The sequence below is a fragment of the Castor canadensis genome, chromosome 9 (assembly GCF_047511655.1).
Source record: "Castor canadensis chromosome 9, mCasCan1.hap1v2, whole genome shotgun sequence".
NCBI lineage: Eukaryota > Metazoa > Chordata > Mammalia > Rodentia > Castoridae > Castor > Castor canadensis.
The window spans coordinates 73947575-73960303 of record NC_133394.1 but is presented as its reverse complement, the minus strand read 5'-3'; the positions used below and the strand labels follow the sequence as shown (position 1 = coordinate 73960303).

Genomic DNA, 12729 nt, shown 5'->3' with positions numbered 1-12729 from the left:
AATTATATACACTCTTGGGGTTCACTGATTTCTCAAACTTGTCTACTATCTCTGATCCATATTTTACTACTAGTACCTGCAATTATTTTCAATTATAATGCCTTACAAAAATTTCAAATAATTGTGGCATGATGAAATTTAAAGAGGTTATGAATCAAAATCATATATGCTGCCATCTAGAATCTATTGACAAAATCTTCTTTAAGACAAAAAATTATTCTCATTATAATTGTACATAAAATAAAAGATTTAAATTTTTTCTCAAAGCCATTTCTATCTGCTGTTTCTTCTCAAGAACATATTTTGTATAAAATAAAATCATGAAGAATAAGAATATCAATGATTGATGGAGAAAAATTATTGAAAATATATACTTCCAAATGCTTAACAGATGACATTTTTAAGTAGATAAAAATGGTTTCACATCATGAATTCCAGTGTGATTTTAGCTAATCTGAAGGCTTCCTCTACTTTTGAGAGTAGCTTAATATTATTATTTTGGATTGAAGATTATTATAAATTAATAATTTTACTGCATTTATCAAACAAAGTCAAAATATAAGGAAGATTTGTTTCACATACTTTAAGTGGATTTACATATCACATATTTGCAAAAACAATGCCAACGGTATTTCAAACTTTATGTTAGAAGCATCAGGCTCGTGTGGTAAAACTACTCATTCAGTTCTTCCCAAAAATGGACATTCAGATCCAGATCTGTGGCCTTTCTTTCTCTCCCTAGACCTTGCATCTTTCATTGCAATAATTGCATGAAACCAGTTTTTAAAGTGACCAGATAGGTAGTTATTCTTAAGAAGTAAGACACTATAAAGAAATACTAACAGGCAAGCCAACAATAGTTTCAATGGCAAGTAAATGATATATTCAAATGTGAAACATGGAAGTGGAAGTTATACTAGATCCTCTTTTAAAAGCCAGTGTTTAAAGAAGCATACACAAAGATTTAAGGATCAACAAATACCAAAGGGGAAAACAGGTGTAATACTTCTTCATTGAGAGCAGAGGTGAGAAAATAACTGCCACAATTAACTTGAGTTTATGAGGCACTCAAAGGGAGTAGTAACTCTGGTTTCCATAGGAAGCTGTAGCTGTGAAAGAAGACATTTGTCTGGGTTGGATTGTGAGGGAAGTTTGGTCCATTGCTTAAGAGAAGCATAAAGCACTATTGATGGACTATTTGAGTACCTGATCAAAAGACATGGTTTTCTAGCCTTTGTCATTAAATGAGGAAAAATAATAAAAGCAATACCACATGACACTGGACACCATTTATAGAGTGCTGGTTACATTTAAGGAACCTGTAACAGCCCTACTGAGTATTAACAACTTTTCCTATTTTGGGGATAAGAAGATTGTGACATAAAGAGGTTGGTCTTTTGCCCTATGTTTTGCAGTGATAGAGACCACATTTGAGCCAATAACTTTCAAGATTGTGAGCCATTTTAGTGTAATTGTTTATAGTCCCTAGATAAGGAAATGGGTTTTATAATTATTCATATTCTGACTTAATCAGTGTTTAGTATATAAATTATGTTAATTGTAATAGCTTGTACTTCTTTGACCTAATTTAAACTTTTAAGAGCATTTCAGGGCTCTGGGTTTGGATCAAGTGGTAGAGTATCTGCTTAGCAATCACAAAGCCCTGAGTTCAAATCCCAGTACAGCAAACCCTACTAAAAAATGACCAGACACTTTTAAACAATGAAGAATAGGCATGTAAAACAGATTGCGTTAAGGGGAGGGTAGTGGTGAGAAAAGGAGGGTGAATATGATTGATGTATTTTCTATACATGCATGAATATGGAACATGGAAATGGCTTCAACAATGAGACCATTTTAAGAAGTGGATGGGGACAGGGAGAATAATGGAAGGGATGAACCAAATTATGATACATTGTATGTATTTATAGAAATGTCACATTGAAACCCCCTGTACAACTACTAAGTACTAATAAAAATGTACAAAAAACTTCAATATGCTGTTATTAAACTTGCTAGGTATATATAAGTAATGAATCAAGGTGATATGAAGTAACCTATAATTTAATGATACCAGAATTACACAAAAATCAATATAATCAATACTTAATCAAAATAAAAAATAAAACAATTATTGAAAGTAATAATAGTCAATAAGTCTGATAAAATCAAACAAAATAATCACAATATTAAAGAACAATTGAATTAAATACCTTCTTCTCTCCATAGTATGCTAGCTACTGCAGCATGTAAAATACAAAAAGAGAAAGAAAAATGAATAAACACAGTTTTAGATAAATTACAATTTCAATAACTATTAAAGAGCTCAAAACTTTTAGAACAGAACATATCTGTTAAAGTAGTAATAGTGTATTCAAGAAGCTACTTCAAGTTAACAAAACAATAAACTGCTGGATCTGGTGGTGATGCCTCTGTGCATTTCTTGAACTAGCCAATTGTTCTTTGCAATAAAGATTTTTAAAATAAACAATGTTATATGCCTCATTGAAAAGAACAGAATATTAATACATTTTATAATAAACATTGGTAGATAAAACTATTCATGTTCTTGACAATTTAAATGTTACTAATGGAAAAGATTACAATTCTTTTAATTCCCAGCAATCCCACTATGTAATATCCCTACATAATATGAAATATCCCTGAAGAAGAAGCATTCTTAAAATTACATGTTCTTGAACATGGATGTGCCTATTTTCAAGTAACATATGTATTAACTGTTGTAAACTAGACAGAATGAAAATATATCTAACTAGATCTTTCCTGTTTCATAAATATTGAATTACTTGTGGACAATAGGTTCATTAAAAACCACACAGATTAAATCAGTAGAGACTTAAAATATTAGGAAAGAAATAAAGAAAAAAACACCAATTAAAAATACTCTCAAGTGACTATTTTCTCTGTATCATTTTTTTAAACCGAATCCATATGTGTATGTAGCTGAGCCAAGAATGAGTCTAGCTTTCTTTGCTTAAGGCTTAAGCCCCAAATCATGCAGTTTTCAGCACCTGCTTATTTTAAAAATAAAATTTGAAGGGTAGCTATTTTTTGTGTTTTATCAATGTTTTTAATATTTTAATAATATTTGTTTAAGCATGTATAGATAGTGTGTGCATTCCTTTAGCACATTTTTGGTGTTATTCGTGTTGCCAACAATGTGCTTAGAACAAACATGAAAACAGCTCAAACTTTCAATTATAAGGTAAACACATTTTGGTGATTTCATGTACAACATAGATGTGATGGACACATTAATGATTTTGATAATTATTACACAGTAGCTACATGTATTGTCTTCCTGTGCTCTGTGAACCTATTCCAACCGTATGTGTTAATTAAATAACAAAAGGATCTTTTTTTAAAAAAGCTTTGTCCTAGAGGGGAGAGAACCACAGGAATGAACAGTTACAACACTGTGCTAAGTGAGACAGAAGAAGCAAGTGTGGACAAGTCAGGATGGCAGTCCTGGAGGGACAGGGTTTGGTGCCAACTAGCTTCCCTGTGAGGGTGATGCTCAAGCTAAGAATGATACCCAAGGGCACAGGAGGGCCATGGAGTGTAGGGAGCTAGGAAGCCTCTAACACACAAGAAAAATGTGTTCAACTCACAACAACCAGAAACATCACAACATACCCAATTTCAACTAATGTCTTATATTTGGAGCATCAAAATGATATTTATTCATGATAAAATCAAATAAGTATACACAATGGAAAGGAATTAAATTAGACTCAGGAAACATAGAACAGTGATTAAAGATTAATGATTTCTGATTTATAGAAACAGATAAGGTAGCATCTGTGTCCTCACATTTCCATTTACTCAGCATTGACTGAATGCTGAGTATGTGCCAGACACAGTCTTCCATTAAAATCCACCAAGGATTGAGTAGACTCCACCATCTGTGCAGATGGAGCTTGTATCCTAGTTGGGATAAAAGGTATTTAAATGATGACAGGAAAAATCTCCAATTATATACTCAGTGCCAGGACTGTGTTTGAATCTCATATCAGCTTAGGTAAAGTCACTCTTGTCGTGATCAGGATATCCCTCAAATCCTTAGTATACCACATATGGCTTCCATGATATACCATGTATCATATCAACTCAGAACCCAAATATCAAGAATGTGTGAATCTTTACCATCTAGTGGTTTTTTGTTTTGGTGTGTTTGTTTGTTTCTATCTGTAGTCAGCTTGTCTAGATCAAGAGTTTGAATTAAATAACTTTTTTTACTTCACATATAGAAACCTAACTTACTCTTTAACCAGAAAGATTATGTGTTTGGATCTCTTTTATTCCTGATTGGACAATAAAAAGCTCAAAGTTACATACCATATAATTTAATATTTACTTACATATAACTGAAATTTAAAATTCTTTCTGAAAATAACATACACAGTCTAATGAAAATGTGGTTCAATAGAGCAGATGCCTGACAGTAACAACTGAATTTTTTTATCATTAATGCCTTTTAATACATTGCCTTATTTCATATATTGTAGCCTACAATTATATTAAAAGTGATGAATCCCATATTAAATATGCTATCTCTGTGAGGAAACACATTTGAAGTACTGAATGATATCATATAAGCAACAGCAATAAAATAGATACAAAACACATGCTATGGTACCGAACAGCTATTTTCCTTGACTACTCATGTACAAACTGCCTGTTTTTCAACTAAGCAGTTCTTTGGAATGTCCTTTTCCTTGTCTGAAAGTTTGTGATAAAGTACATTTACGTAAGGATAGCATTTAAGCAAATGTCTTTTAAGATCTTCCCTTTTGGAGTTAAGATAATAACTTTAGTATGCAAATGAAAGGGGGCAACTTTGAAAGAAAATGTAGATGAAAATTTAATGTATTTGAAAAAATGTGTGTTTAGTGTTATGGCAGTTGAAATTTCTTTGAACGTACATATGGAAAATGAAATGAGACATTTAAAACATGCTATTTTAAGGCTGGAAACTACGTTAGATATGTCAAGTGCATTGTGTGCCATATGCCTCGTTCAAAGGCACTCTTACTACTGACTGAAGAAGATTTCCCCTTTGATGACACGAGTCCCAATCTAGTGTCTAAAAGTAGCTCATTAAGCTGCAGTGTCCAGCTCACAGAAGGGGACAAGACCCATGGTTTTAATTTCTATAAAGTGATGAGATAGGATACTCAGATAGTCTTGGGAGGCAGCAGGAATCAAGAATATATGCTAGAAAAGTGGAAAGCATAGAGAACAGAAGTTGTAAACATGCATAGCAGAAGGCAAAGAGCAGAACAGTTTGGGGCATGCTACCTTGTGATAATATAGAGAAAGGCTCAGGAAGATGTGAAAAGGAAGAACAGTTTATGCAAACAATGAGAGAGGAGGGAGCGAGGCCTCTGACTATGTGACACAGGAGTGGCAAGTGTGGATATGTTCCTGGAAAGTTTAGCACTCGTGTATACCTCGGTTCTTGTGTCCAGCAAGAGAAGAATTCAGGCAAGATGTGACAAGGTAGTGAAAATGAAAGCAAAGTTTATTAAGACAGAAATTTAGTAAAATGGCATAAAAGTGCAGAGAAATAGGGAAAAAGGGAGAAATCATTTCCTGCTCCCCATGAGGAAATGGCAGTAAAAACTCAAAATGGTGGTCCTAATCTTTAGTCTGACACTTCCCACCGGAATTTATGTCTTTCAACACCTAATCATTAAGATAATGGATCTGGGTGGCTAAGATGGGTGCTAAAACAGGGAGGTATGGTCCAAGCCTACACAAAGCACAGGAATGGTAGCTGTGTTTTAGGACTTCCTCTTGCCAGATATGACTTTCATTCTTTCTGTCCCTCTCTTTACCCATCCAAGAAACCTTACAGCTTTTTAATATCTCAAAAAGGAAAGAAAATGCAGATAGCCCCTTTAAGTCTCCCTGCACTTGTAACTTAGCATCTAAAAGGATATGGAAGGAGTTGGCTATCTGCACTGGCTTTTAAGTTTTTATTTTCTTATTTCAATGTCTGACTGTGGTCCTTTTAATGTTTATTAAAATAATATTATTTCTCTGTATGCTCATCTGTCCATCTTGCCTCACCCATCATTCATGCCTAACTGCTACCTAACAGATAAAACTACAATTGCTTCACATTGTTGGGGTTTTGATGTTTGTTTGCCTGCATGTTTTTGTGGTGCTGGGAATGGAACCCAGGCCCTTGAAACATACAAAGCAAGTGCTCTACCACTGAGCTACATCCCCAATCCACAGTGTCAGTGGAATGTTCCCATTACCTTTAAAGTTTCAAAGTAACCAATGATGTAACCAAATAGAATGAGCGTACTCTCAGCAATCAAGTGAGTTTGATTGAATCCAAGATGAGGTAAAAGATGTGGCTTTGTTAAAACATTAAAGGCACTACACCAATGCCACTACATCCTTCTTTCTCTTCAGTGCCAAACTAAGTAAACATGCATTACACAACTCATATATCACACACAAAACTATCACAAATTTAGTAGGTTAAAACTATGGTCTTTGTGGGAGAGGCTTGGGGGCAAGTCTTCTGGCTCACTGCATCATCTGGGGTTACCCTCTTCTGAAGGATTGGTATAGAGAGACCACCTCTTAGAGGATCACTGATATGGCTGCCAACTGAATGCTGGCTGCTAGCAGAGGGCTCACTTCTTTACTCACAGGCTCTGCCCAGGTTGCGTAAATACCCTCACATCCTGGCAGTGGGCTTTCCCCAGAATAACTGATGTAAAAAGACAGGCAGAGGCCATAACATCCCTTATGACCTGGCTTTAGAAGTCATTCACCTTTACCTCCATTCTATTTCATATGCGACACAGACCTCTGGTTCAGAGTGGGAAGATACTAAAAAGTAGGCATAGGAGGAGATATTACCACCAGCTAAATACTTGGTCACTGATTGACCATGTAGAACACAATTTCTTTGTGTAGAGACCACATCTAAGGAAGAATCATTCATGAATACTTTTCCAGGCTCATGTCTGTAGTCCAAGCTACTCTGGAGGGGGAGATTGTGAGGAGCAAGTTCAGCCTGGGCAAAAAGTTATTGAGACTCCATTTCAACAAACAAATAAGTCTGTGTAGTGGACACATTTATAATCCCAGATATGTGGCAGGCATGGGTAGGGGGATCACAGTGAGTAGCTAAAGCAATAAAGCATTTAACTAACAAGCACAAGGTCCTGAGTTCACACCTCAATACCACACACACATACACAGACACATGCACACACAGACACATACATACACACACACAGACACATATAGCTTTCATCCTGCAAGGCAGATGATCAATACCTAAACTTCTCCTAACATGGAAAGTCTAAGCCCACCATTGTCAGGAAGTAACATAATCCCATAATGCTCACATAAGTGATTGGTTAATGCTTTCAATGATAAATAATAATTATTTACTAATACATGTCAAGCAATAATAAACAGTAATCAGTAAACAATAATCTCTTACTGATGTAAATAATTGTTGATAATCAATTGTGTGTAATAAACTGTACATAAATAGGGAGAACATAAACTTGTCCATATACCCTGTGTGAATGTGGTGTCAGTTACTTCTTTCACTTTGACTTTCTCATCTAGAAAATATGCCACAGGACAGTAAGGAAGTAAAAACAAATGATTATAAAGTATCTTCAGTCCTTGGCATATAAACAGTTGCTCAGATGTTGTTTATGTAGAAATATGTCCCCTAGATAAAACTCAAGATGATCAAACATATAAAATTAATAGAAATGTTTCAAAATGAAACATTGCAAAAAGTCACTAGAGCGATCTGAGAACTCTCATGATTAGTCAGAAGAACAAATCACTAGAGAAACAGAAGTCCACTTGGATATTAGCATATGTGATAATTAGGAAGAAATTAAGGACAGTAAAAGTCTAAAGCTTTCTTTAAAAGTGTTATAATGCATCATATAATCTTATAAAAGGACATCATTTCTAGCAATTTTACTATTCCTTAAATATTCTGAGCCCCTCATTAGTCAATAATATCTTACATATATGTCTAATATGTTCATAATAAATATATAATTCTATTTAAATGTAGCATAAAATGAAAAAATATCTAGTCTTTGGAGGAAATGGACTTTTTAAAAACACTGTACCAGGATAAATAAGAATTATTAAATATTTTGTGTAGGAAGATAGAAATTATAATTTAAAAACTCAAATTTATGAAATATCCTGATTCTTAGGCATTCTTGCCAATATAAAGTTTGTTATAAAATTAAACTGGTTTATCTTTAAAGATACAAAATGGGTTAGAGTGACAGGGCATACAAGGGTGCCAGGTACTCAAATAGGATAACCACTGAAGACAGACATAAACACAGCACGTGAAGTTTCTAGCAGCCACAACATACACAGAAAGGATATTGGGCATCACACCACGTGAAAAGATGTTCTTACAGAAAATGACATGTTTTATAAAAACAAGCTGATTATAAGGTAACCGACAGGCACTTCATCCTAACACACATTTCTGAAGAGGATTTATTACATGGACCATAACAGAAAAATGAGGTAGCATGAAGAATTTATGAGCAAGCATCAAATGGTACAAATTTTTAAAGTGTTTAGAACAGTGCCTGGCACACACACACAATATACATGAATGCATGAATACACATACATATACACATAACATATATGTATATGTACATACACACATATGTATCTTTTAAACGAAAAAGATTTTTTCCTAAAGATACAGAGAAATGTTTTCACAGATAAGAATTTTATATTGTGACCAAAATAATGAAGCAAGTAAAATATAAAGCCTGGCGTTTTAAGTCTATTAAATATTCAACCTATACTAAGAAGGCTATATGACACTGAACCAAAGGATGTTTAACCCTGAAACTGAAGATGCCTGTTGCAAAGACTACTAAATATGTCAGATGTTGTACCTGTTTGTGATAGAGAACCCTAATATCTTGGTTATGCAGTAAGAATTTTTATGTAAACTATTAATTGGAGCCTGGCTCCAGTGACTCATGCTTGTAATACTAGCTAATTGAAAGGCTGAGATCAGGACAATCATGGTTTGAGGACAACTACAGGCAAAGAAAAAAGTTAACAATAAGTAGCCGGGTGAGGTGGTGCACGTCTGTCATCCTAAGCTATGAAGGAAGTTGAAGGTGAATCATGGTTCCAGGATATTCTCATGAAAAAGTTTGAAGACCTCATCTCAACAGATGATTAGTGGTATGTGTCTGTCATCCCACTGAGGGCAGTAAGCTTAAAATAGGAGGATGACTGTACAGGCTGACCTGGGCCAAAAGTCAAACCTTACTTCCAAATTAACCACATAAAACAGGTCTGGAGGTGTGGCTCAAGTGGTAGAGCACCTGCTTAGCAAGTGCAAAGCTCTGAGTTCAAATCCCAGTATGTAATTGGAGGATTATGAAGTGTTAAGGTCTTCAAGGGTTATTTTAATTTAATCATGGTAGAACTTGTGAAGCTGAAATTATTCTGATGAACCCAAAAAGATGAGCTCCTTGCAGTCTGTGTGCCCCATTTGTTTACTGAGTAATTCTGCTCAAGAGGATTATCTCACACCAGCAAATTTGAACTTGGCTTGCGCTCCCTCTTATTCTTTCTTCTCTTGATGTATTTTTAAAAATTTTTAAAGTATACTTAAAATATATTAGTGTCTTTGTTTTGTTTGTATCAATGGAGAGAGAAGGCAGGCCCTGCTTAAATGGCTTCTAGACTCTACTGCTTTGATCCCAGTTTCACACACTATCACTGCTTCAAGCACCGGTTTTACACTTGATGGGTATGCTTGTAGTTGTTAAAATATGCCCACCCTTCAAAAATATAACAAGTGAATTAAGTGAAACACATGCTGCTTTTAATATTATAAATAAGTTTAATATGTATTTAAAGATAGAGGATGATATTGTGAAGGAAATAAAAAGTTTTAAGTCTTCCAAAGGTGGTTTTGTTGTGTTTTTCCTGTCATCACTAACATGCTGCTTTCATTGCTACATTAAATTCCTTAGACACAATGCCACCTGACTACAAGTCTTTAATCTCTCAAAAGCCTAAAGCTTTCTCTGTTTTTTAATGGCTTTAAGTGTCTGTAAACAAGGTTGAGAATCACAGTTTTTTCTCATTAGGTTAAAAAGGAGCAACATTAAAGCAAGGAGAAATGACATTATCTAAGTTCATTTTCTGCTGGTATAACACAGTGCAACAGACTAGAGAATTTGAGAAAGAAAATAAATTTCTCACAGCTCCAAATGCTGGGAAGTCAAAAAGCAAACACCAGCTTCTGGTGAAGGCCTTTTTGCTTCACCATAACAAGGCAGGAGAGCAAGAGGTAGGGGGCAAGAGAAAGTTAAGGAAGTCAAACTCACATTTATAACAATCCTCTCCCAGGGTAAGTAATCCACCCCTTGAAAAGAGTCCTAATCCATTCTCTCTTTTTAAAGGCTCAAGATTCAACACCATTGCATGTGTTCTGCAATATCCCAGTCAGCCTGTATAGCAGGCCAGAGAGAGGCAGATAGTACCAGGATTGCACAGAGTGTAATTTACTTGGGGACCACTGACAGAATGTGGCCCTGGGTGGCCACAAGATTAAGTAGATCTGTACTATTTATGTTTGAAGTTGGAGTGTATACACTAGGCAGGATAAGAGTGACTTTATTCATCCTGGCACAGGAGTTCTGTGGTAAAGCTACACATACCACTCTAATGGATTTATTTAATAAAGCATGCTGCAAATTCTGCAGGAAAAACTGAGTTGGTAGTTCCAACTCACAATGGCTGTAGTAAGGTTAAGCTAAACCCATTCCACATTGTTAATTAAATTGTAACATGGGTTTTGGACACATGCAGACATCAACATCTACAACTGTGTTAAGGAAAGAGATACCCCAACATCAATACTTAGATTATGAACTTGGAATTATTGCCCATGTTATTTGATAACTTCTGGACTTTTTCCTTTGAAACGTTAATGCTACTGCTAGGAATTAGATGGCTATTTCAAAGTGTTATATTAGAAAGAAAGGTTAGAAAATGACAGAAGAAATCTACTGCTCTACCCTCTAGTACTACCTGCCCCTTCTCCCCTTCTTGCCACCCCCCCATAGAATAGTTTGTGTGCTAATGAGAAGGAACAATGTCTGCTGCTCTTCTTTCTTCCTTTGTCAACACAGAAAAGGGGGCAGAGTAAACAGCAGACACAGTGACACCCCAGCAGCTGCAATCACTGGCACAGAGAAAAAGAGAATGGGGTCAAAGATGTCAGCAGAAAAGCGACAGAGAGAGCAAAGAAACTAGGCCAAGTACCAGCAGTGCAGCCACCAGTGGCTATGAGAAGATAGCATGCTGGCACTGACACGAGAGAGTTTTAGCCAAAGCCTTCTGACAGTACAGTGACACACATACACACACACACACTCACACACACACACACACACACATAAACACACTCACACACACATATACACACACACACAGAACCATCAGTTATGGCTTATTCTGAAAAATAAAATGTAATCAGCCATGAACTTAAGAATATGATATTAAAACACTCATGCATATGTATATATTTGCATGCATACATGTATATGTATGTATTTTCCTAAAAATGTATCCTTCTAGAACTATCTCTATCAGAAGGAGCAACAAAAGAAAAATACCCAATATTAACAAAAGTACAGATCTGATGTTCATAAAGAATTTTTGCAAATTTGAAGTAGAAATGCATTGTGTGGATATGAATATGAGTTGAAAAAATGGACATCATTCTGAGTGAGGTTAGCCTGGCTCAAAAGACCAAAAATCGTATGTTCTCCCTCATATGTGGACATTAGATCAAGGGCAAACACAACAAGGGGATTGGACTATGAGCACATGATAAAAGCGAGAGCACACAAGGGAGGGGTGAGGATAGGTAAGACACCTAAAAAACTAGCTTGCATTTGTTGCCCTTAATGCAGAGAAACTAAAGCAGATACCTTAAAGCAACTGAGGCCAATAGGAAAAGGGGACCAGGAACTAGAGAAAAGGTTAGATCAAAAAGAATTAACCTAGAAGGTAACACCCACGCACAGGAAATCAATGTGAGTCGATGCCCTGTATAGCTATCCTTATCTCAACCAGCAAAACCCCTTGTTCCTTCCTATTATTGCTTATACTCTCTCTACAACAAAATTAGAGATAAGGGCAAAATAGTTTCTGCTGGGTATTGAGGGGGGGAGTGGGAGGGGGTGGAGTGGGTGGTAAGGGAGGGGGTGGGGGCAGGGGGGAGAAATGAACCAAGCCTTGTATGCACATATGAATAATAAAAGAAAAATGAAAAAAAAAAAAAATAAAAATAAAAATCTAAATAATTAAAAAAAAAAAAAAAAAGAAAAAATGGAGTTCAGTTTCTTTGAGGAGTAATTGAATGCACAAGTTACATGGTAATGAGTTAACCAGACAATGTCCTATGTCTAATAAGGGATAAGTAATTCCTAGTATTTTTAGCCTCAAAATATTTTCATATTTATTATAAATTTAAAACATCTAATTCATTCCTCTTTCTTGAATAGTCCTATATCTAAAATACACTATCATTTTTGTCCACTAAATAGTTTTTGGCAATTGTTCAATATACTTAAATTTTAAAGCTAATAATCATTGACTGTGAACAATAACAATGACAATTAGAAGAAACAT

General features: G+C 35.2%; 1 protein-coding gene across 5 annotated transcripts in view; it reads right to left on the bottom strand.

Moving 5' to 3' along the window:
- The window catches only part of Fstl5 (follistatin like 5), a 749493-nt gene that overhangs the window by 127400 nt on the left and 609364 nt on the right, over positions 1-12729 (bottom strand). For 3 of the 5 annotated variants that reach the window (XM_074041710.1, XM_074041709.1, XM_074041713.1), the window contains one exon: positions 2214-2240. The exons of the other annotated variants lie outside the window; for them this stretch is intronic. In XM_074041710.1, the coding sequence (XP_073897811.1) occupies positions 2214-2240 (27 nt within the window). The remainder of the gene's footprint in view (positions 1-2213; positions 2241-12729) is intronic. 5 annotated transcript variants of the gene reach the window in all.